Below are 20,322 nucleotides of genomic sequence, written 5' to 3' on the forward strand. Positions count from 1 at the left end.
AACGTTCCAAGAAAAATTAAATTAATTGCTCAGGTGTGGTGTTCACACCTGTAGTACCATCCGCTTGAGAGGCTTCAGCATGAGGATTATTTGAGCCCAGGAGATCCAGACTTCAGTGAGGTATGGTCATGCCACTGCCGTCCAGCCTGGGCGACAAAGCCACACCCCGTCTGAAAAAAAAATTATAAATAAAGATACAAAAATAGCTTATTTCTTTCACAACAGGCTTTTCTGAGACACATCTTCCATTAAGGGTGACATAGGACTGTGTGTTCCCAACGTTTCTCAGTGCATGAGATTGTTTGGGCAAAGAAAAACAAATGCTCTCTTAAGTCCCTTTCTTTCCACTACTAACACCCTATGGATGCAGGTATGAGAACAGCAGGAAAACCATGGTCAGCCTGCAAGTGGCAGACTCAATGGGCATGCTCCCTGCTAAGCAAGTTCCTGCTGCCCATGTGCCTTGCTGTCTGTCTTCTATCCCTGCAGAGCTGTGGAAGGAAACGTCATGACTTCTTTCTTGCCAACTATGACACAGCAGGTAGGTCAGCAGATCAGTCCTCCCAGAAGTTGAAGTGTCAGTGAGTGTGAGGGAAAGCGGAAGGGCTTCCCGTGGGTTGGACCACTCGGTCCATTGCCTCATATAGGTTGTCATCCTTCTACTAAAAGGCAGCGACATCACCATGGCCTTGCTGTTGTGGGATCCTGGGCACGGGAGGAAGTAAGGGCATAGAGCGGAGGAGGGTCAGATGAACATGGAATGAGTTGAAGGGTGACATTATTTGCAGTATTTCAGTCTCAGAGGCATAAAAAACCACACAGAGAGGATGGATTCCAAAGTCCTTAGTGGGGACCTTGGAAGGAGCAGAGGACAGGGCATGGGTGGACACTGAAAGGCAGTGCAGCTCTTAAGGCAAGAGGGGACCTCACTGCGCATGCTCCTTGGGTGCCTCCTTAGTGCGCATGTTCATTTGGGCGCCTTCCCATTGGCCCTTCGCCCACCGGGGAGCTGTGATCCTGCAGCTCGGGTCCCTGAGGTCTGGATTCTTTCTCCCCTACTGAGACGCAGCCAGTAGGTCCACAGGCCGAGCCAACTGGGAGTTGAAGTGTGAGTGAGAGTGCGGAGGAGCCAGCGGGCTTCCGGAGGGTCAGGGCGCGTGATTGGTGACTCCGAGAAGGGCCTTGATGTCGTCGTCCTTCTCGTGTGGCCCCGCAGCTATTGGCCTTCTTGTCTTGTAGGGGTCAGGACGAAGGAAGAAGGAGGGCTTCGGAGTGGGACGGGGGTTAGGTGAAGCTGGGGCGATGCTGGGGTGCTTTTGGCGGTATTCCAGTCCCAGAAATGCCTGGAACTCCCAACAGAGGACAAATTCCAGACTCCTCAAGGGGCATCAAGGCTGGAATGTCGTGGGCAGTAAGGAAGGGGCCTAGAAAGTGGGAACACTCCGGACTGGTGACCGCCACCCCAAGGTTTGTATAACGAACCGCAGAGGTGCCCGCCAAGTGAGGACTGCCCAGTGCTATGTGGCAACTTCTCAACTCCATCTTGGAAGTTAGAATGGGTGGAAGGGGCTATGCATTCCAACAAAACTCGATTTTAGGGGGGAAACGGGCCTAGCAAATGGGTGTGTGACAAAAGCCATGGGCACTTTAATTTTAATTCTCAAGCTGTATTTTCCTAAATGTCTCACGATGGAGAGTCTAATTGTGAAACCAAACCTCATTGGAAATACCGTGTGTCTCTTGCCATAAGCCCTAAGGATTGCTCAGCTAGCTTGACGAACATAAGTGGCTGTACAAGTATTCGATTCAGAAGGCATACACGCTTATACATGCCCTCTGACTTACTTTTCAATGTCTTACCAAATTTTCAAAAATTGCAAGTTAGCATTTGGCCGTGGAAGTGCTCAAATGTGGTATATACTCAGGTGCATTTTTCCAATCACAGTATTCTGGTTTTTGGTTTGGTTTGATTTGGTTTTTTTGAGACGGAGTTTTGCTCTTGTTGCCCAGGCTGGAGTGCAATGGTGCAATCTCGGCTGGCTGCAACATTCGCTCCCGGGTTCAAGTGGTTCTCCTGCCTCAACTTCCCGAGTAGCTGGGATTACAGGTGCTCGCCACCACACCCAGCTACGTTTTTGCATTTTTGGTAGAGACGGGGTTTCACCATTTTGGCCAAGCTGGCCTCGAGCTCCTGACCTCAGGTGATCCATCCCCCTCAGCCTCCCAAAGTGCACACTGTTCTGTTTGCAGACTGAAATATGAGTTGGCGAGGAAGAAGATATAGACCAAGACGATGTTTACGACTTGCTCAGCTGGTTGGGCCTATGCTTGTGAATGACTTCACATTCGATTTTTTCTACTAGCAGAAATTTTTTTGTGTGGTAGTTATTGTTGAACTAGTATAGATACACTGATAAAGGTCTCCCATGTTGATAAAAAATGATCATGGCATCTCATGAAGGAAAGAGTAACCCAAGAAGTCTACATACTGTTTCTGCCTGGATGTGTGAACTTGTGTTCCTCGATTTCACTGGTGATTTCCTCCTCATGCTTATTCATAGCACATTACACCCATTCAACCCAACATAAATTAAAATGGCTTCCAACGCCATTGAGGGTAACGGTCTCAGAGTAACCTCTCTATGGGAAGAGTAACTTAATGAAGAATAAGTATGTGGAATCGTTTTGGGATAGTGTTGGAGCATGTCTTTAAACATGCATATGATCAGAAGTATCTGTGTAATCTGCATATTCATATTATTGACGTGTATTGATAAGAAAAATTTTTTATCTGCACACACACACACCACGACCCCCCCGCCCTTGTCCCAGGAGCCCAGTGTGCCAGAGCCTCAACAAGAAGAACCACCAACTGAAAGTCAGGATCATACGCCTGGTCAGAAGAGAGAAGAAGATCAGGGTGCAGCTGAGATTCAAGGTGCTGGGAAGGGAAAGAAAGAATGTCTATGCGGGAAGGAGGCCTGTGTGTGCATCACGCCTTATGCGACGACCAGTAACAGGAAGAAAGAAAGCAATAGGAAAGGATCTCAAACATTTGCTGAGAGTTTTGCAAGAGGCTGGAAATGTGATGGGTATAGTTTGCAGCTTCCTGCAGTCCCCGGATATGACGAATCTTCTCTTTTTCTTTGAGATGCATTTCGTATGCTTGAAAATATAGTCCTTCCTAAATCAGATGAAACCGTTTAATTGGTTGTATAAAAATGTACATTATTTCACCAGTTTAACTTGATATTCTTAGGATGTTGCAGTGAGATCCTCTCAGCCATGGTGTTCACAGTGTTGTAAGCACCCTTTGATAGCATGTGGAGTGCCAAGTCACCCTACCATATAACACCCCAAATAAAGCCCATTTGCAAAGGGATGTTAACCTCATTTTATAAATAAGAAAACTGAGGCCGGGCGTGGTGCCTCACCCCTGTAATCCCTGCACTTTGGGAGGCTGAGGTGGGCGGATCACTTGAGGTCAGGAGTTCGAGACCACTGTGGCCAATGTGGTGAAGTCCTGTCTCTACTAAAAATATACGAATTATTTGGGCATGGTGGCACACACCTGTAACCTCAGCTACTAAGCAGGCTGAGGCAGGAGAATTTCTTGAGCCTGTGCGGTGGAGGCTGCAGTGAGCCAAAATCGCGCCACTGCACTCCAGCCTTGGTGACACAGTGAGACTCCATCTCAAAAAATAAAAATAAATAAATAAGAAAACTGAGGCTCAGAGATAGAGGCTTACCAAGAAAACTTGACTCATGGAGAAGGAATTCATATTTTGTTCTAAGGTGTGCATTCTTCCTGCCATCTATTTTAGAAAATGTGAATGATTTTGCTTAAAAATGCTTAATACTCAAATGTGTCTGTACTATAAGGTACTTCGATACTGGCTCAGGACAAAACGCAGTTCAGTGAAACAGGATAGCAACTCCAGAAAAGAGGTCAATGAATGACAGCCACTGTTTCCTTTGATGTATATTTTTTACAGCATGTTTCGTAAAAGGTGGATAATTCAGGATGTTGGTGTGCAGGTAACTGTATTAATAGGATATGGAAGGGGCTTTTAAAAGTTGTTTCAGTATTTTTATAATTGGAAAACTCCAAGTACGATAAGATTATCGTGAAACAGAAATTGTTTTCTCAACGGATAGCATTTTCAAACTAATCAGAGACAGAATTTGGGCCATGGATTATTTTAGCAATTCACTGTTAAGGGGTTTCCAGAATATGACTGTCAACAATACTCATTAATTTCTTTGCACTTCAGTTCCCATACTCTCACTGGAAGACAGTGATTTTGCTGTTACATTTCGTACTTTTTTTCTTAATGACATTCATGTATGGAAAGTCACATATAGGGCCTGTGGACCTAAGAATTACTTTAATAAAGTTTAACCCCAACATTTTCAAGATACCTCAACAGGGGATGAGTGTCAGGACCATAAGATTTGTCATAAGCTCACCAGTACATTGATCTAATCCTTCAGAAAATTACATTTAAGTTATGATTAAAATGCTATCCGTGAGGCCGTCTTCAGTTTTCCTAGGTAGCTGTGTGTTTATAATACACAGTAGTAAAGTATGGGAAATGCAGGTGTGCTGAGACTTATCCTCAGATTGTCATTTAAGATAAGATATCACAATACAGGAAAACAAACGGGGGACATCTTTGCTTCACATTTATTACCACAGTAGCCTCTAGGCTTTTATTGCATCGCACTGAGGAAAAGAATAGGATCATCTCCTTATTTATCATTCTTGTTTGGCTGCTGCAGTCGATATCCTTGGTATTTTTCAGTGCCTAACCTGGAAGCTGATCTCCAGGAGCTGTCTCAGTCAAAGACTGGGGATGAATGCAGAGATAGTCCTGATGTCCAGGGGAAGATTCTGCCAAAATCAGAGCAATTTAAAATGCCAGAAGGAGGTATGCTATCCATTAAGATGCAAAATTATGTACTTTCTGTATTACACAATATTATACTTTTGATAATAAAAGGAGAGAATATTACTGCCCCTTTAAAAACAGAGTTCAAATGCAGACTTTCTTTGGAAGGTAATTCAGACCCCAGAAGCCTGACTGCAAAGCTGAAACACTATCAGATACAGACACAAATTGGGTGAAAGCCATATTGAACCATCAAATAGGAAAGCATTTTCTTACTTCTGATTATAACCAACAGCTAACAATTTTCAGATTATTTTGTAATTTCTGCTTTTCACAAATATATAATACACTCGTAATACCTCTTTGTGTGAAATATGCTGATCCCTGAAGAAGATTCTAGTACCAGCTCTAACATAATTTGTGAGATTCTGGACAAATCACATAAATCCTACACCCATTTTTGCTTTTATTGAAAGTAGTGAATGCACATCAGATAGATTAAAATCCATTTCATTGCTGATTTCTACATGCTCTGGTTCTGTTGGAGAGAATACAAAGATATTCGGATTTTCACGATTTGTTTATCATAACAATCAGCTTCAGTCCAATTGTAATATCTGAGTTGAGATTTCATTGCTCCTAAGAAAACGAGCAGGCACTCTGCTTGATGTTTGTTTTTCCATAAGGAGACCTTCATTAGTGTTCTTGGATTTTGTCAAATCCTGAATTCTCTCAGGCTCTTAAACAACGATTGTTTTATTTATTTATTTTTGTTTGTTTTTGTTTTCTTTTTTTCGGACGAGGTCTCGCTCTGCCGCCCAGGATGGGGTCCAATCTTGGTTCACTGTGACCTCCGCCTCTGGGTTCAAGCGATTCTCATGCCTCAGCCTCACATGTATTTGGGATTACAGGTGCGTGCCACCATGCCCAACTAACTTTTGTATTTTTAATAGAGACGGGGTTTCACCATGTTGGCCAGTCTGGGCTCGAACTCCTGACCTCAAGTGATCCACCTGCCTTGGCCTCCCAAAATGCTGGGATTACAGGTGTGAACCATCTCCCTCACCGGACCCAATGATTGCATTTGCAGGAACCTACTGGACATTCAGACCATACATTCAGACCATTCCCGCAGTGAAGCCTTGAATGACTGAAGAATAAAATGGAAAGAAACAGTCAAGTTTTTGTGGCCCATGAAGTAGGGAACATGCATGTAGGTCAGTGATGCTCAAAGTGGTTGGAAGATGCCTGTGCTAAGCATGCTCCCTACCCTTCTGTCAATCTTCATGAGCTACTGTGTGTAATTAGATTGAAGACACATATGGTAACCTCTAACCATATCAGAGGTTATATATTACAGGTTTCTGCCTTGAGTCATCAGATCATATGATTTAAAGGTCAAAAACTAGCATACTAAGTCCTAAGTAGTCCACATAAGTATCTTTTACACATGTTTTTCAAATTCCTGACTTAATTAGAACTTCTGAATTTAAAGGATGCACTGCATTTTTAGGGGAGAAATTATCTAAATGTTTTACTCCACACTGGTGAACCACTCCATTAGACTAATTCCATCAATAGATAGTTTGTAGACGATTTCCAGGAGCCTACTGAACAAGCCTCAGTTGTATTCTTAGGACAGTCATAGCGTTAAATGCATATCTTATTAAAATAGATAACAAATTACATGATACAAGAAAATAATACTAAGACATAAAAAATAATAAAAGAGTCACAGAATAAACTTAAGGGAAAAGGAAGCAGGCAGTAAATGAAAGGTATGAATCATTAACAAAAGGAAAACTAATCCAAAAGTAATACATTTAATAGATTGTTCTTTTGAGAAATGGGTAGGAAGACAGCATCCAGTAGATTAAACAATCTTAAAAAAAAATGGAGAAAGCACAACATGGAATATGAACAAGACCCAGATATTGAATGTAAGGCATAATTGAAAGTGAATACATTCTTAAACACTAGTATTTTCAGAGTATGGATGAGATGGTTGACATGCTAGGGATGCCTACATTATTTAATATGTCCCTGCAATACCTGAATATCTGAACGCCACAAAGACTGTGCATGAACTTGTGAAATTTGCTAGTCGTCCCTCAAAAACAGTTACTTTTAGAAGCAAATATTTAGCTTTTCCAGATGTCTTACTCTCCGTTTTCATTTCCCTCTCCGTCCATTTCTTTTTTTTTTTCCACACTGGTTATGATATATAACTCTTTCACATTTTAATACCAATCATGATCTTGATACCTTAAAACTTATATGACCATTTAATTAATTATACAAACGGGAATACCTTCCAGTGAAAAAAGTGTCATTCATACTGACATGAGGACTATAGGTGAAAACTGGATGCAAATGGTTAGTGTATGTTAAATAAGAACAAAGAAGGGTAAACTAGCTCAAAGCAATATCATAGCACTTCTTCACGATAGAGAAAAAACAAATGCAATACTGGACTTTCTATTCATTCCACTTATGTATTTCCTAATGTGACATTAACTGTTTTCTCAAAAGATAGTTTTCAGACTGTTTGCAGGAACCTATTGGACATTCAGACCATACTCAAGCCAAAACTTTAAATTATGCATTTTTTCTGGAGGAATTTTTTTTTCAGAAATGCCTTCTGTTTCTTAGGTTTTTTGTGTTCTGGTTGTATTTTGAGTAAACTCTACACAATGTTTGCCATCTACTTTAAGCCCCTTTTGATAGATTCACTTGATTTAATGTGATTTGACCTCAGACTGTCTTTTGGTTTCCTTCTAGCACTAAAAGCAGGGTGTGTTTTAAAAATGTTGCTAATGTATATGTTTGGAAGTGTATCCTCAAAGTCTCTACAGAGGTCTAGTTGAATATTAGCCGTAGGGAGACTCTTCGGATTCTGGTTTTAGTCCATTGTATAAAACTAAACCTTTGGTGTCCTTTGCATACCTTTAATTTCATCTGAATACAGTTCTGCTAGTAATGTTCCCTCCTGTTACGTTTCTATTGCAGAGGAAGGGAAACCACAGCTTTAAACGAAGACAACCAAAAGAATGCAAACTGGATTTATCAGAGATATTTGACTTTTAAAAATCTCAATAAAGTTTTCCAGTTTTCTCCAAAGAAGTATCACACATCTTTTGTTCATTTATTCTCACATATTAGACCCTATTGGAAATTTTGGCCGGGTGCAGTGGCTCATGCCTGTAATCCAAGCACATTGAGATGCTGAGGCAGGAGGATTGCTTGAGCTTGGGAGATTGAGACATGCTTGGGCAACATGGCAAAACCCCCTCTCTGCAAAATAAATGAATGAATGCATGAATATATGCATATGTGTGTGTAGGTGTAGTCCCAGCTACTCTGGAGGCTGAGGTGGGAGCATCCCTTGAGCCTAGGAGGTCAAGGATGCAGGTAGTCATGTTCATGCCACTGCAACTCCAGCCTGGGTGAAGGAGACTCTGTCTGAATAAAAAATAGTATCATTTTTGCAACTTTGCATTCTGATTGAGCTGGTATACACATGTGTGATATTGTGAAATATATATATTTGGTCCTGGACCCTGCTTACTGTCATACAACTCCTACAGGTTTTAGAATCTCCACGTAGTGACGTCTTTTTGTATGCTAGTGAGTTGACCATTGGCTGGCAGCTCCTAGGTAGCTCTAGGATAGGGGATTAGAGGGTTGACACTTTCAGCCACATCCCCAACCTTCAGGACAGGGAGAGGGGCTGAAGGTTAAGTTGATTGCCAGTGGCGGGCCAACAGTTTAGTCAGTCATGCCTATATAATGAAAACCTCCATCAAAACCCAAAAGGACAGGGTTCATAGAGCTTCTGCCTAGCGGAACACATGGAGGGTAGCATGCCCGTAGAGGCCATGGAAGCCCCCTGCCTCTTCCTTCATTCCTTCCCCTATGTATCTCTGTATCTGCATCCTTTGTTAGGATATCCTATTTTCCACAAAATATGTGAGAATTCCCCAGGCTGTAGAGCTGGATGAAAGAACTAGGGCCTAGGTAGAAGAGAGGGGAAAGCAACTAGGACAACTTGCTGAAGCAAAATTACTTGGATCCTACCTACACTGTCTCCTTACAGGCGATGGCATGACATAGCCATGGGTGTAAGAGCCATCCTGCCTCTTACACACTGGCCTTGAGATGGTGGGCAAGATACTTACATCCTGTGGGACTGTTTCCCCATTTTAAAGTTGAAATTAGAGTATTTAGACTAAATACTTGCTACGAAGAATAAATGAAACAACATACGATGCAGGCATTACATTGCAGATAAATTTACTAGTTATCTTTCCTTAATCCCTTTAAAATTTCAAATGTTTTCATTCCATTTTTCTTTACAACTACACCTCTAGTATGTGATAACTGCTTTGGAATTTCAAGTAGGAATATCAATCTACCTTTTTAAATGCATTTGACTTCAGAAACTGATTTGATGTAAATATGTAAATTAAATAGCAGTGTAGCTGGCATCAGACATGGCATTGATTCTGAAGTTGATTTGTAAATAACCGAGGTGTGACAAGGCCAACACTATGTCAGTACTATGTGCTGAAAACTCGTTTGGTGTGTGTGATGCCATGAAGAATAAGTCTATTCCGGTCAGTCAACACCACAGAACTCAATATCATAGTGTGTCAAGAGCTCAGGCAGTCCCTAAGCAGCCCTGTGGTGGCTAACGGGGCCACAAGGATCACCAGTGCAGTTGTAATTTTGGCTTGTCATATATTCATAGATTTGGCAGGTAAAAGACAATGAGCCCAAATGGATCAAAGTGGTTGATTACTTGCAGACTCAGCAAAAGCAAGATTAACAATGTGTCAGCACTGTGTCCCTAGTCCTACAGTATCACACTGAATCAGAGATACTCAGTGACAGCACAGATGGTGGGTCTCTCTGCCTGTGAGGAGCCCACAGTCATACTGTAAGGCCAATTTTGAAACCACACTGAATCCTGAACCCCAGATCACACCTGACCGAGTTGCAACTATGGGACAGCAGGGGTGACCCAGCTCCCGAACATCTCACACAGAACACCTTAGGGATGTCATCCATGCTTGTGAAGAGGAGGAACCTGTGTCAATGGCTACCCTGAACTGGCTGCCTGCTGACAGCTCCCGTAAACCAAAGATGCAAATCAGTTGTTTGGACTGGACGAGGAACCCTAGAGGGAAGGGTCCCTTAGTGGGAGGCCACACTGGGGGCCTTGGCCAGCTCCTACCTGACGAATGTATGTCCTGCTGCGGGTGCCCTAACAAGGGTAAAGTCTTGTTGTCCAGGGGTATCACCTGTGCCCTCTGGGATTGTTCTTACCTGTGCGCCCTGAATGTCCCATCACTGCCTCATCCCTGGAAGGCATTGACATCAGCTTCAACTTCCTGGCCATAGTTGTGTCGAGCCTGAAATGCTGGCTTGGGCTGGATAAAAATGGTTAATACAGAATCTTAGTTAGGAAGTCACCTGCCTTTGTCAGATAGGCTTTCATCATTATTAGGATTTATATAAGATGGATGTGATGGGAAATCTGATGTATCAACTTTGCTATGCCACGATGCATGAGAAATGTTCACTTTGACCAGAGTAGATGTCTCCGTGAAGGGTTTTCTTTACATGAAAACTAGCATTTAAATCAGCAGACTTTGGGTAAACCTAATTGCCCTACCCAGTGTGGGTGGGCCTCCTCCAGTTCCTTGAAGGCCTTCAGAGAAGAAGACAGGGGTCCTCCACAAGATGAAGAAATTCTGCCTCCACACTGCCCTTGATTTGAGCTCTCATATCACCTCTTCCCCGTGTCTCCAGCCTGACATCCTGCTCTGTGAGATTTGGACTTGCCAGTCGCAACACTTCCATGGGCTAGGTCTTCAAACTCAGTCTCTCTCTCTCTCTCTCTCTCTCCACTCACCCACCCACACACGTGTGCACGCACACACACACACACGCGCGCGCACGCAATGAGGAACCCTAACCAATAGGCTGCATATGTCTGGGACCCTTAAAGGGCATAACTGAGATCAGTACTGCAGGTTGGTCTCACTCTGCTGCATGGCTCCTAAAGCAGAGGCCTGTGGCATTCCCCTCCCACCCTCTGCAGACTGACATCCACGTGGCTCATCACTGTGACTTAGGGTTTGGTCATCCAACCATGTAGAGATCACTACAATTCCACAAGTGTTCTCTGCCCTCCTTCTGCATGTGAGGTCCTCTGAGATATTTTTAAGTCAAATGTCTAATACAAAACCAGTTTGCATTCTTTCAGCTTGTATTCATTTAAACCTGTGGTTGCCTTTCACATAATAGAAGACAACATTACTAGCAGAACTGTATTTAGGTGATATTAAAGGTATGCAAAGGACGCCAACGTTTTAGTTTCATACAATAGACCAAAACCAGAAGCCTATGAGTCACCCATTGGCTTACATGCAGTTAGACCTCTGTAGAGATTTTGAAGATAGATTTCCAAGCATATACATTATCAATACTTTTTAAACACACCCTGGTTTCTAGTGCTACAAGGAAACCGAAAGACAGTTAGAGGTCAGAACACTTTAAATCAGGTGAACCTTTTAAAAAGTGGTTCAAAGTAGAAAGCAAACATTGTGTATACTTTTACTAAAAATATAACCAACACACAAAAAAAGTTAAGAAACAAAAGGAATTTACAAAAAATGTTTAATTTAATGCTTTAGCTTGAAACTACGTTCTGGATGTCCAATAGGCTCCTGGAAATAGTCTGAAAACTATCTTTTAAGAAAACAGTTTATTGCATTTGTTTTTTCTCTATTGTGCAGAAGTGCAAAAGTGTTTCTTTGGGCTAGTTTACCCTTCTGTGGTTTTTAAGGTACAGTAATCATTTTTCCCCAATTTTCACCAAAAGTGCTAATGTCAATATGAATACTGCCTTTTTACACTTGAAAGTATTCCCGTTTGTATAATTAATTATGTAGTCACATTAGTTTTAAGCTATCACTATCATTCCTGATGTCAAAACGTGAAACCGTTATATATCATGAACAGTGTGGCCAAAAAAAAAAAAAAAAAAAAGGAAATAGAGGGATAGGAAAATGGAAAAGACGGGAAGACATCTGGAGAAGCCAACTATTTGTTTCTAAAAGTAAGTGTTTTTGAGGGACAACTAGCAAATTTCAGAAGTTCTTCCAGTCTTTGTGATGTTTAGGTATTCACATATTATAGGGATATATTAAATAATGTATACGTGCCTGGCATATCAACCATTTCATCCATACACTGAAAATATTAGAGTTCAAGGACGTATTCACTTTCAGTTATAACCTATATTCAATATCTGTGTCTTGTTTATGTTCCGTGTTGACCTTTTTCCATTTTCTCCGAGTGTGTAAACTACTGGATACTCTATTCATAACTATTTCCCCCAAAAAAATCTTTTGAATTTGTTACTTTTGGATTCGTTTTCTTTTTACTAGTGATTCGTATCTGTCTTTTATTCATTTCCTCTTTCCTTTCCCCTTAGGTTTATTCTATTGCTCTTTTATTTTTTTTTATTTTTTATTCTTCTCCTTTATCATGTAATGTGTTATCTATTTTAATAAGATGTGCATTTAAGACTATAATCTTCCTGAGAATACAGTTGAGGCTTCTTCAATAGGCTCCTGGAAATAGACTGAAAACTGTCTTTCTCTCTCTTTTTTTTTTTTTTTTTTTTTTTTTTTTTTTGAGACGGAGTCTCGCTCTGTCGCCCAGGCTGGAGTGCAGAGGCGCGATCTCGGCTCACTGCAAGCTCCACCTCCCGGGTTCACGTCATTCTCCTGCCTCAGCCTCCCGAGTAGCTGGGACTACAGGCACCCGCCACCACACCTTGCTAAATTTTTGTGTTTTGTTCAGTAGAACGGGGTTTCACTGTGTTAGCCAGGATGGTCTCAATCTCCTGACCTCGTGATCTGCCCGCCTCGGCCTCCCAAAGAAAACTGTCTTTGAATGTAAATGGTATAATGGAATGGTTCAGCAGTGTAGAGCCCAAACGTTTAGGTAATTTCTTCCCTAAATATGGAGTGCTCCCTTGAAATTCAGAAGCTCTTCTATTAACAGTCCGCAATTTGGAAACTATGTGTAAAAGATACTTATGTCGACTACTCACGAATTAGGATGTTATAGTCTTTGAACTGTAAGTCGTATCATCCGATGTCTCAAGGCAGAAACCTGTAATATGTAACCTCTGATATGGTTAGAGGTGATTCTATCATATGTGTCTTCAATCTAATTACACACAGTAGCTCATGAAGACTGACAGGAGGGCAGGGAGCATGCTTAGCACAGGCATCTTACATCCACCTTGAGCATCACTGACCTACACGCATGATCCCTACTACATCGGCCACAGAAACCTGACTGTCTCTTGCCATTTTATTATTCAGTCATTCAAGGGTTCACTGCAGGAAGGATTTAAAATACAATTATTCTTTAAGAACCAGAGAATTCAAAATTTAGCAAAATCCAAGAACAGTCATTTAGGTCTCCATACAGGAAAACAAACATCAAGCAGGGTGCCCACTCTTTTTCTTAGGAACCACGAAATCTCAAATCAGATATTATAACTGGAGTGAAACTGTTATGAAAAACAAATCATATCTTTGTGTTCTATCCAACAGAATATGAAAATACAGAAATCAATCTTGAAACAGATTTTAATATATCTGATTTGCATGTACTATTTTCAATAGAAAAAGATGGATGTAGAATTTTTGGAATTCATCCAAAACCTCACAAATTATGTTAGATCTGGTACTAGAACCTCCTTCAGTACTCAGCATATTTCACACAAAGTGGTATTACAAATGCATTATGTATTTGTTTAAAGCAGAAATTAGAAAATCTGAAAATTGTTAGCTATTGGTTATAGTCACAAGTAAGAAAATGCTTTCATATTTAATGATTCAATATGGCTTTGACCCAATTTGTTTCTGTATCTGATAGTGTTTAAGTCTTCCAGTCAGGCATTTGGGGTCTGAACAACTTTTCAAAGAAAGCCTGCATTTGAATTGTGTTTTTAAAGGGGCAGTAGTGTTCTCTCTTTTTATTATCAAAAGTATAATATTGTGAAAAACAGAAAGCACATAATTTTGCATCTTAATGGATAGCATACCTCCTTCTGGCATTTTAAATTGCTCTGATTTTGGCAGAATTGTCCCCTGAACATCAGGACCATCTCTGCATTCATCCCCAGTCTTTGACTGAGACAGCTCTGGAGATCAGCTTCCAGGTCAGGCACTGAAAAATACAGAGGTTCTTGATTGAAGCAGGCAAACAAGAAAGACAAATAAGGAAATGATAATATTCTTTTCCTCAGTGTTATGAAATAAAAGCCTGTAGACTACTGTGGTAATAAATGTGATGTAAAGATGTCACACTTTTGTCTTCCTATATTATGGAAACTTATCTTAAATGATAATCTGAGGATAAATCACACCACACCTACATTTCCCATACTTTATCACTGTGAATTATGAACAGTGAATATCGACTATCTAAGAAATCTGAAGTCTGCCACATGGATAGAATTTTAATCCTAAATGAAATGCAATTTTCTGAAGGATTAGATCAATGTATTGGCCTTCCTATGAGAAATCTTACAATTGTGACACCCATCCCTTGTTGAGGTAACTTGAAAATTATTTAGATAAATTAACATTATGCTTAGGTCTAAGGGCCCTATATGTAACTATACACAAATAAATCACATTTAGAATAATGTACCAAAAATAACAGGAAAATCACTGTCTTCCAGTAAGGGTACAGGAGGTTGAGTGCAAATAAATTAGTGGTCATTGTTGACAGTCATATTCTGGAAACCTCTTAACAGTGAATTGCTAAAATAATCCATGGCCCAAATTCTGCCAGTGTTTAACGCAAAAATGCTATCTACTGAGTAAACAACTTCTGATTCAGGATAAACTTATGGTACTTTGAGTTTTCTAATTATGAAAGTGCTTCTACAACTTTTAAAAGCCCCTTCGAAATCATACTAATATAGCTACCTGTATGCCAGTGTCCTGAATTACCCACCTTTTACCAAACATCCTGAAAAAATACTGAAGGATACCAATCAAAGAGTGGCTGTCATTTATTGAGCTATTTTCTGGAGTTGCTATTCTGCTTCATTGAACTGTGTTTTGTCCTGAGCCAATACTGAAGTACCTTACAGTACACACACATTCGAATAGTAAGTATCTTAAGCAAAAGCACTGACCTTTTCTTATTACAACATGGATAACACAAACCTTGGGACAAAATATGAATTCTGTCTCAATGAGTACAAAGGTTCTTGGTAAACCTCCATTTCAGAGCCTCAGTTTTCTTATTTATAAAAGGGGGCTACCATCCTTATGCAAATGGGCTTTATTCGGGGTGTTATAAGGTAGGACGACTTGGCACTCCACATGCTGTTAAAGGGTGCTTACAGCACTGTTGACACAATGGCTTAGAAGATCATACAGCAACATTCTAAGAAGAACAAATTAAACTAGTGGCACACTGCATATTTATGCATGAAATTAAAGTGCTTCATCCGATTTAGCAAGGACTGTATTTTCAAGCATACAAAATATATTTCAAAGGTAAGAGAAGACTTATTATATCCAGGGACTGCCTGAAGCTGTAAACTGTACTCTTCACTTTTCCAGCCAACTTTCAGCAAATGTTTGCGATCCTTTCCTAATGTTTTCTTTCCTCCTGTTACCGGTCATGGCATAATGCCTGATGCACACATAGGCCTCCTCCCCCCATAGACGTTCTTTCTTTCCCTTCCCAGCACCTTGAATGTCAGCTGCACCCTGATCTTCCCTCTTCTGACCAGGTGTAGGATCCCAGCTTTCAGTTGGTGTTTCCTCTCGAGGCTCCTCATCACTGGGCTCCTGGGACTGTGGTTGTGTGTGTACAAATAAAAAGTTTTGGCTGGACGCGGTGGCTCACGCCCAGCACTTTGGGAAGCCAAGGCAAGCAGATCACGAGGTCAAGAGTTTGAGACCAGCCTAGCAAACACAGTGAAACCCTGTCTCTACTAAGAATACAAAAATTACCCTGGCGTGGCAGTGCATGCCTGTAATCCCAGCTACTTGGGAGGCTGAGGCAGGAGAAATGCTTGAACACGGGAAGCGGAGGTTGCAGTGAGCTGAGATCACATCACTGCACTCCAGCCTGGAGTGCTGTGAGCAAGACTCCATCTCGGGAAAAAAAAAAGTTTTGTTATCAATACATGTCAATAATGCAAATATACAGAATACATAGATATTTCTGATCATAAGTCTAAAGACATTTCTCCAACACTATTCCATATACTTATTATTCATAAGGTTATTCTTCCCATGGAGAGGTTACTCTAAGACAGAGTTACCCTCAAGGGCTTTGGAAGGCAGTTTAATCTATGTTGGGATGGATGTGTGCAATCTGTTATGAATAAGCATACAGAGGAAGTCATGGGCAAAATCTGGGGAATCCATCCAGGCAAAACCAGAATGTAGGCTGGGCACAGTGGCTCAGGCCTGTAATCCCAGCACTTTGGGAGGCTGAGGCAGGCGGATTGCCTGAGCTCAGGGGTTCAAGACCAGCCTGGGCAACATGGTGAAACCCTGTCTCTATTAAAATACAAAAAGAAATTAGCTGGGCGAGGCGGCATGCACCTGTAGTCCAGCTACTCGGGAGGCTGAGGCAGCAGAATTGCTTGAGCCCAGGAGACAGAGGTTGCAGTGAGCCGAGCCTGGGTGACAGAGCAAGACTCCGTCTCCAAAAAAACACACACACAACGTAATCCTCTCAGATCAGTCTTTCCTTCATGAGATGCCATGATCATTTTTTATCAGCTCAGAAGACCTTTAACAGTGTTATGTATACTAATTCAATGACACTATCACACAAAAAAAATAATTCCTGCTAATAGAAAACAACGAATGTTAAAGCACTCACACGTACTCCCAATCAGCTCAGGAGGTTGTAAACTTCGTCTTGGTCTAGGCCTACATGTTGATCTTCCTCGCCAAATTATATTTCACTCTGCGAAGAGAATACAGAACACTGTGATTGGGAAATGGCACTTGAGAGGATAGCTATATTTGAGCACTTCCATGGCCAAATGTTAACTTGTCACTTTTTTAAAGTTTGGAAATACTTTGAAGGTAAGTCCCAGGGCAAGTATAAGTTTGTGTGTCTTCTGAAGAGAATGCTTGCACAATCACTTAAGGTGGTCAAGCTATCAAAGTAATATCTTAAGGCTCCTGGCAAGAGACACTGGATAGCTCTGATGTGATTTGGTTTCACAACTGGAATTTCCATCATGGAGACATGTAGGAAAATAGAACTAGATAATTAAACTGGGAGTGACCACAATGTTTCTCACACACCCATTTCCTGGGCCCAGTTCCTCCCTAAAGTCAAGTTTTGCTCGACCACAGAGCCCCGTCCATTCAAACCTCCACGGTGGAGTTGAGAAGTTGCAACACAGCACTGGGCGCTCCTCACTGGACACCTGTGCCTGGCACTCTACAGACCTCGGGGCCAAGGTCACCAACCCGCAGCCTTCCCAGTTCCCAGGCCCCTTCCTTGCCACCCACGCCATCTCTGCCTGGGTCCCTGCTGGGGAGTCTACAATCTGTCCTCTGTCGGGGGCTTGAGGCATTTCTGGGACTCAGATACCTCCAACAGCTCTCCCAGTATGCACCCCATCATAACCCAGTCCCCTCCATGCCGAGGCCCTCCTTCCTCCCTAGTTGTGGCCCCAACAAAAAAAAAGGCCCATGGCTGCAGTGCCACATGTAAAGGATGAAGACCTGGAGGCCCTTCTCCCTCTGAGTCTCCCTCCCATCGATGACCCTCCAGAAGCCCACTGGCTCCTCCTCACCCTCACTCACACTTCAACTCCCAATTGGATTGGCCTGTGGACCTACCTGCTGCATCTCAGTAGGAGAGAAAGAATCTAGACCTTAGGAACTTGGCCTCACAGCTCCGAGGCATTCACCACGTGGGCGAAGGGGTAGAGCAGAAGACGCTCAGTGAACATGTGCACTGAGGTGGGCGCCCAAAGAGCATGTGCAGTGAGATGTGCGCTTGCCTTAAGGGCTGTGGTGTCTCCCTCCTTGTCCCCCCTCCCCCTGCTCTTTCCTCCATCCCTTCCTAGGACCCCACTAAGGACTTTGGAATCCATCCTCCCTGTGTGTTTTTTTTTATGCCTCTGCAACTCAAATACCCAAATATCACCATTCAAAACTCACTCCGTGTTCACCTGACCCTCCTCCCTCTATGGCCCTTGTTCCTCCCTTTTCCAGGCCCCTCAAGGGAGCAAGTGCATGGTGGTGTCGCTGACTTCTAGTAGGAGGAAGAGGCTCTCTATCAGGCCATGGACCAAGTGGCCCAACCCATGGGAAGTCTGCCCACTTTCCCTCACACTCACTCACACTTCAACTTCTGGGAGGACTGATCTGTGGACCTACCTGATGTGTCATAGTCAGCAAGAAAGAAGTCACGACATTTCCTCCCACAGCTCTGCAGGAACAGAAGGCAGACAGCAAGACCCACGGGCAGCAGGAACTTGCATAGGAAGGGTCACGCACATTGAGCCAGGGACTTTCAGGGACAGCCAGAGTTTCCTCACTGTCACCATGATAGCAGCAGCTGCTGCCATCACACTGGCTGCAGCAGGGAGGCCCAGCCAGGGCTGCATATTCTGTGGAGGCAGCAGGAGCCAGGGACAAGTGGGCTCCCCACCTTTTACGAGTTGGGGAGGGAGCTCCTGGGTGCACCTGCAGCTGCCCAAACTGCAGCTGTAGACCCAGACCTCTAGCTCCATGGAACAGGCATATTGTGGCTGCAGATCCAAGCCTCCCTGTCCTCTTGGGGGGACCGTGAGCAGGCAGGATCTCTGCCCTCCCGGGTGCAGCTGCAACCAAACGATCTATGGCTGCAGACCCAGGAGCTGGGGACAAGTGGGAGCCCCACCCCTTCAGAGTTGGTGGATTGGGAGCTCCCCAGGAGCAGCTGCAACTGCCCTCCCAGGTGGAAGACCCAGGCGTGTCTGCAGCCTGCACTCTCTGAAGCCCAGGAAGGCCCCCACTGTCCCTGCAGGTTTGGAAGTGTCAGCTCCCACTGCCTGATCTCTCCCTGCTCCCAGAACCCACTCTGATTTCAGAGCAGGTTGGGAGCTGAGCCCCTGCACTGTCACAGCTCAGCCAAGTGTGCACATAGCCAGGCCAGCACTGGCGTGCCATCCCCCTGCCACCTCAGACACCTCCAGAATTTGATTTTTGAGGAACATGAGACGGGAAGCCAAGGGGGTGCTGAGGGCAGCTGGGTGGAGGCCTGCAGATGCCCCTTGGTGTGAGCAGCCTGGGCACCATAGACTGCAGTGGGAGGCAGACAGGCTCCAGAGCAGAAAGGGGCGGTCCCTGGCAAGGCCCCACCTTCAGACCAGGTACTGGCCAGGCGGCCAATCCCAGAGACCAGAGTGTGGACTTGTGGTGCCTTTTCTGGGCCCATCCGTGGCCACCCATGGACCAATGTACATGCACTTTCTCCCCTCTGAGGTCCGTAAATGCCTGGGACTCAGCCAGAGCAGGGCAAAGGATGGAGAGAAAATGGGATGACCAGCTGCAGAGAGGAGCTACCCTCTCCAGGGCCTCCTCTCTGCTGAGAGCTGCAGACGTTGGAAAGACCTGCCTGCAAAGAGGAGCCACACTCTTCAGGGCCTCCTCTCTGCTGAGAGCTGAACACTTGACAGAACAACCTGCCTAAAGAGGAACTACCCACTGCGGATCTCCTCTGAGCTGTTCTAACACACAATAAAGCTCCTCTTTGTCTTGTTTTTTAAAAAAGTGAATATACAATTTACTTAACATTCAAACTTAATTAAGACATGTGCAATATGGCAATTTTACTGGGGATTAAACCCTATCTAGGATGATTGCTTGCCGGAGCTTAGCAACAGGGTCCAGTTCACACTTAGCACTGATTAAATATTTTACTGAATAAATATAATACCAAACAAAATGCATTCAAATGCTTTCTAAAAAAAATTTTAAAGTCCTTTCTACTCAGGCTAATGACAAACACAATAAAGGCAGATATGCTAGTTTAACATAATTGGCTGATTTTATACAGCACTTATATCTTTTAGCCCACAAGTATATTATTAAATCATAGAGAACATCTAATACAACCATTTCTACAGAACTAGGAAATAAATTTCTAAGAAAGAAAGATTTTACAGACTCCATCTTTTATACCCACCCCAACAGTCTAACTCTAAAGAGGATGAAGCCAATGACTTTCCTCACAAGAGCTCATGACTAATGTAGCTTTGCTATCAAAATCTATATTTCTGATCCATTATGGGCATTGAGACAAGATTCAAATAGTCCCAAAGAAAGAACCACAATACACATTGTCATTGCCTATT

The 20,322-nt window shown here is 42.9% G+C and overlaps 2 protein-coding genes across 3 annotated transcripts in view; one reads left to right on the top strand and one right to left on the bottom strand.

Annotated features, from left to right (window-relative positions):
- LOC100936054 (X antigen family member 3-like) overlaps positions 1-16,914 on the bottom strand; it is a gene marked incomplete at its 5' end in the record, with an annotated part of 29,377 nt that extends 12,463 nt beyond the window's left edge. Inside the window, 3 exons of the mRNA XM_009234873.1 lie at positions 15,694-15,793; positions 16,484-16,487; positions 16,844-16,914. Of these exons, the coding sequence (XP_009233148.1) occupies positions 15,694-15,793; positions 16,484-16,487; positions 16,844-16,914 (175 nt within the window). The remainder of the gene's footprint in view (positions 1-15,693; positions 15,794-16,483; positions 16,488-16,843) is intronic.
- On the top strand, positions 984-8,012 carry XAGE5 (X antigen family member 5). 2 transcript variants are annotated; one of them, XM_054544228.1, is made up of 6 exons: positions 984-1,108; positions 1,240-1,411; positions 2,251-2,330; positions 2,833-2,938; positions 4,806-4,931; positions 7,902-8,012. In XM_054544228.1, the coding sequence occupies exons 3-6, from the start codon at positions 2,259-2,261 to the stop codon at positions 7,922-7,924; spliced, it is 327 nt and encodes a 108-aa protein (XP_054400203.1). In that variant the 5' UTR covers positions 984-1,108; positions 1,240-1,411; positions 2,251-2,258; the 3' UTR covers positions 7,925-8,012. The 2 variants fall into 2 exon arrangements, with proteins under 2 accessions (XP_054400203.1, XP_002831717.1); XM_002831671.2 differs by lacking the exons at positions 984-1,108; positions 1,240-1,411 and adding an exon at positions 1,896-1,952.
- Positions 16,915-20,322: the final 3,408 nt, after the last annotated feature.

Source organism: Pongo abelii, chromosome X, assembly GCF_028885655.2.
Source record: "Pongo abelii isolate AG06213 chromosome X, NHGRI_mPonAbe1-v2.0_pri, whole genome shotgun sequence".
Classification (NCBI taxonomy): domain Eukaryota; kingdom Metazoa; phylum Chordata; class Mammalia; order Primates; family Hominidae; genus Pongo; species Pongo abelii.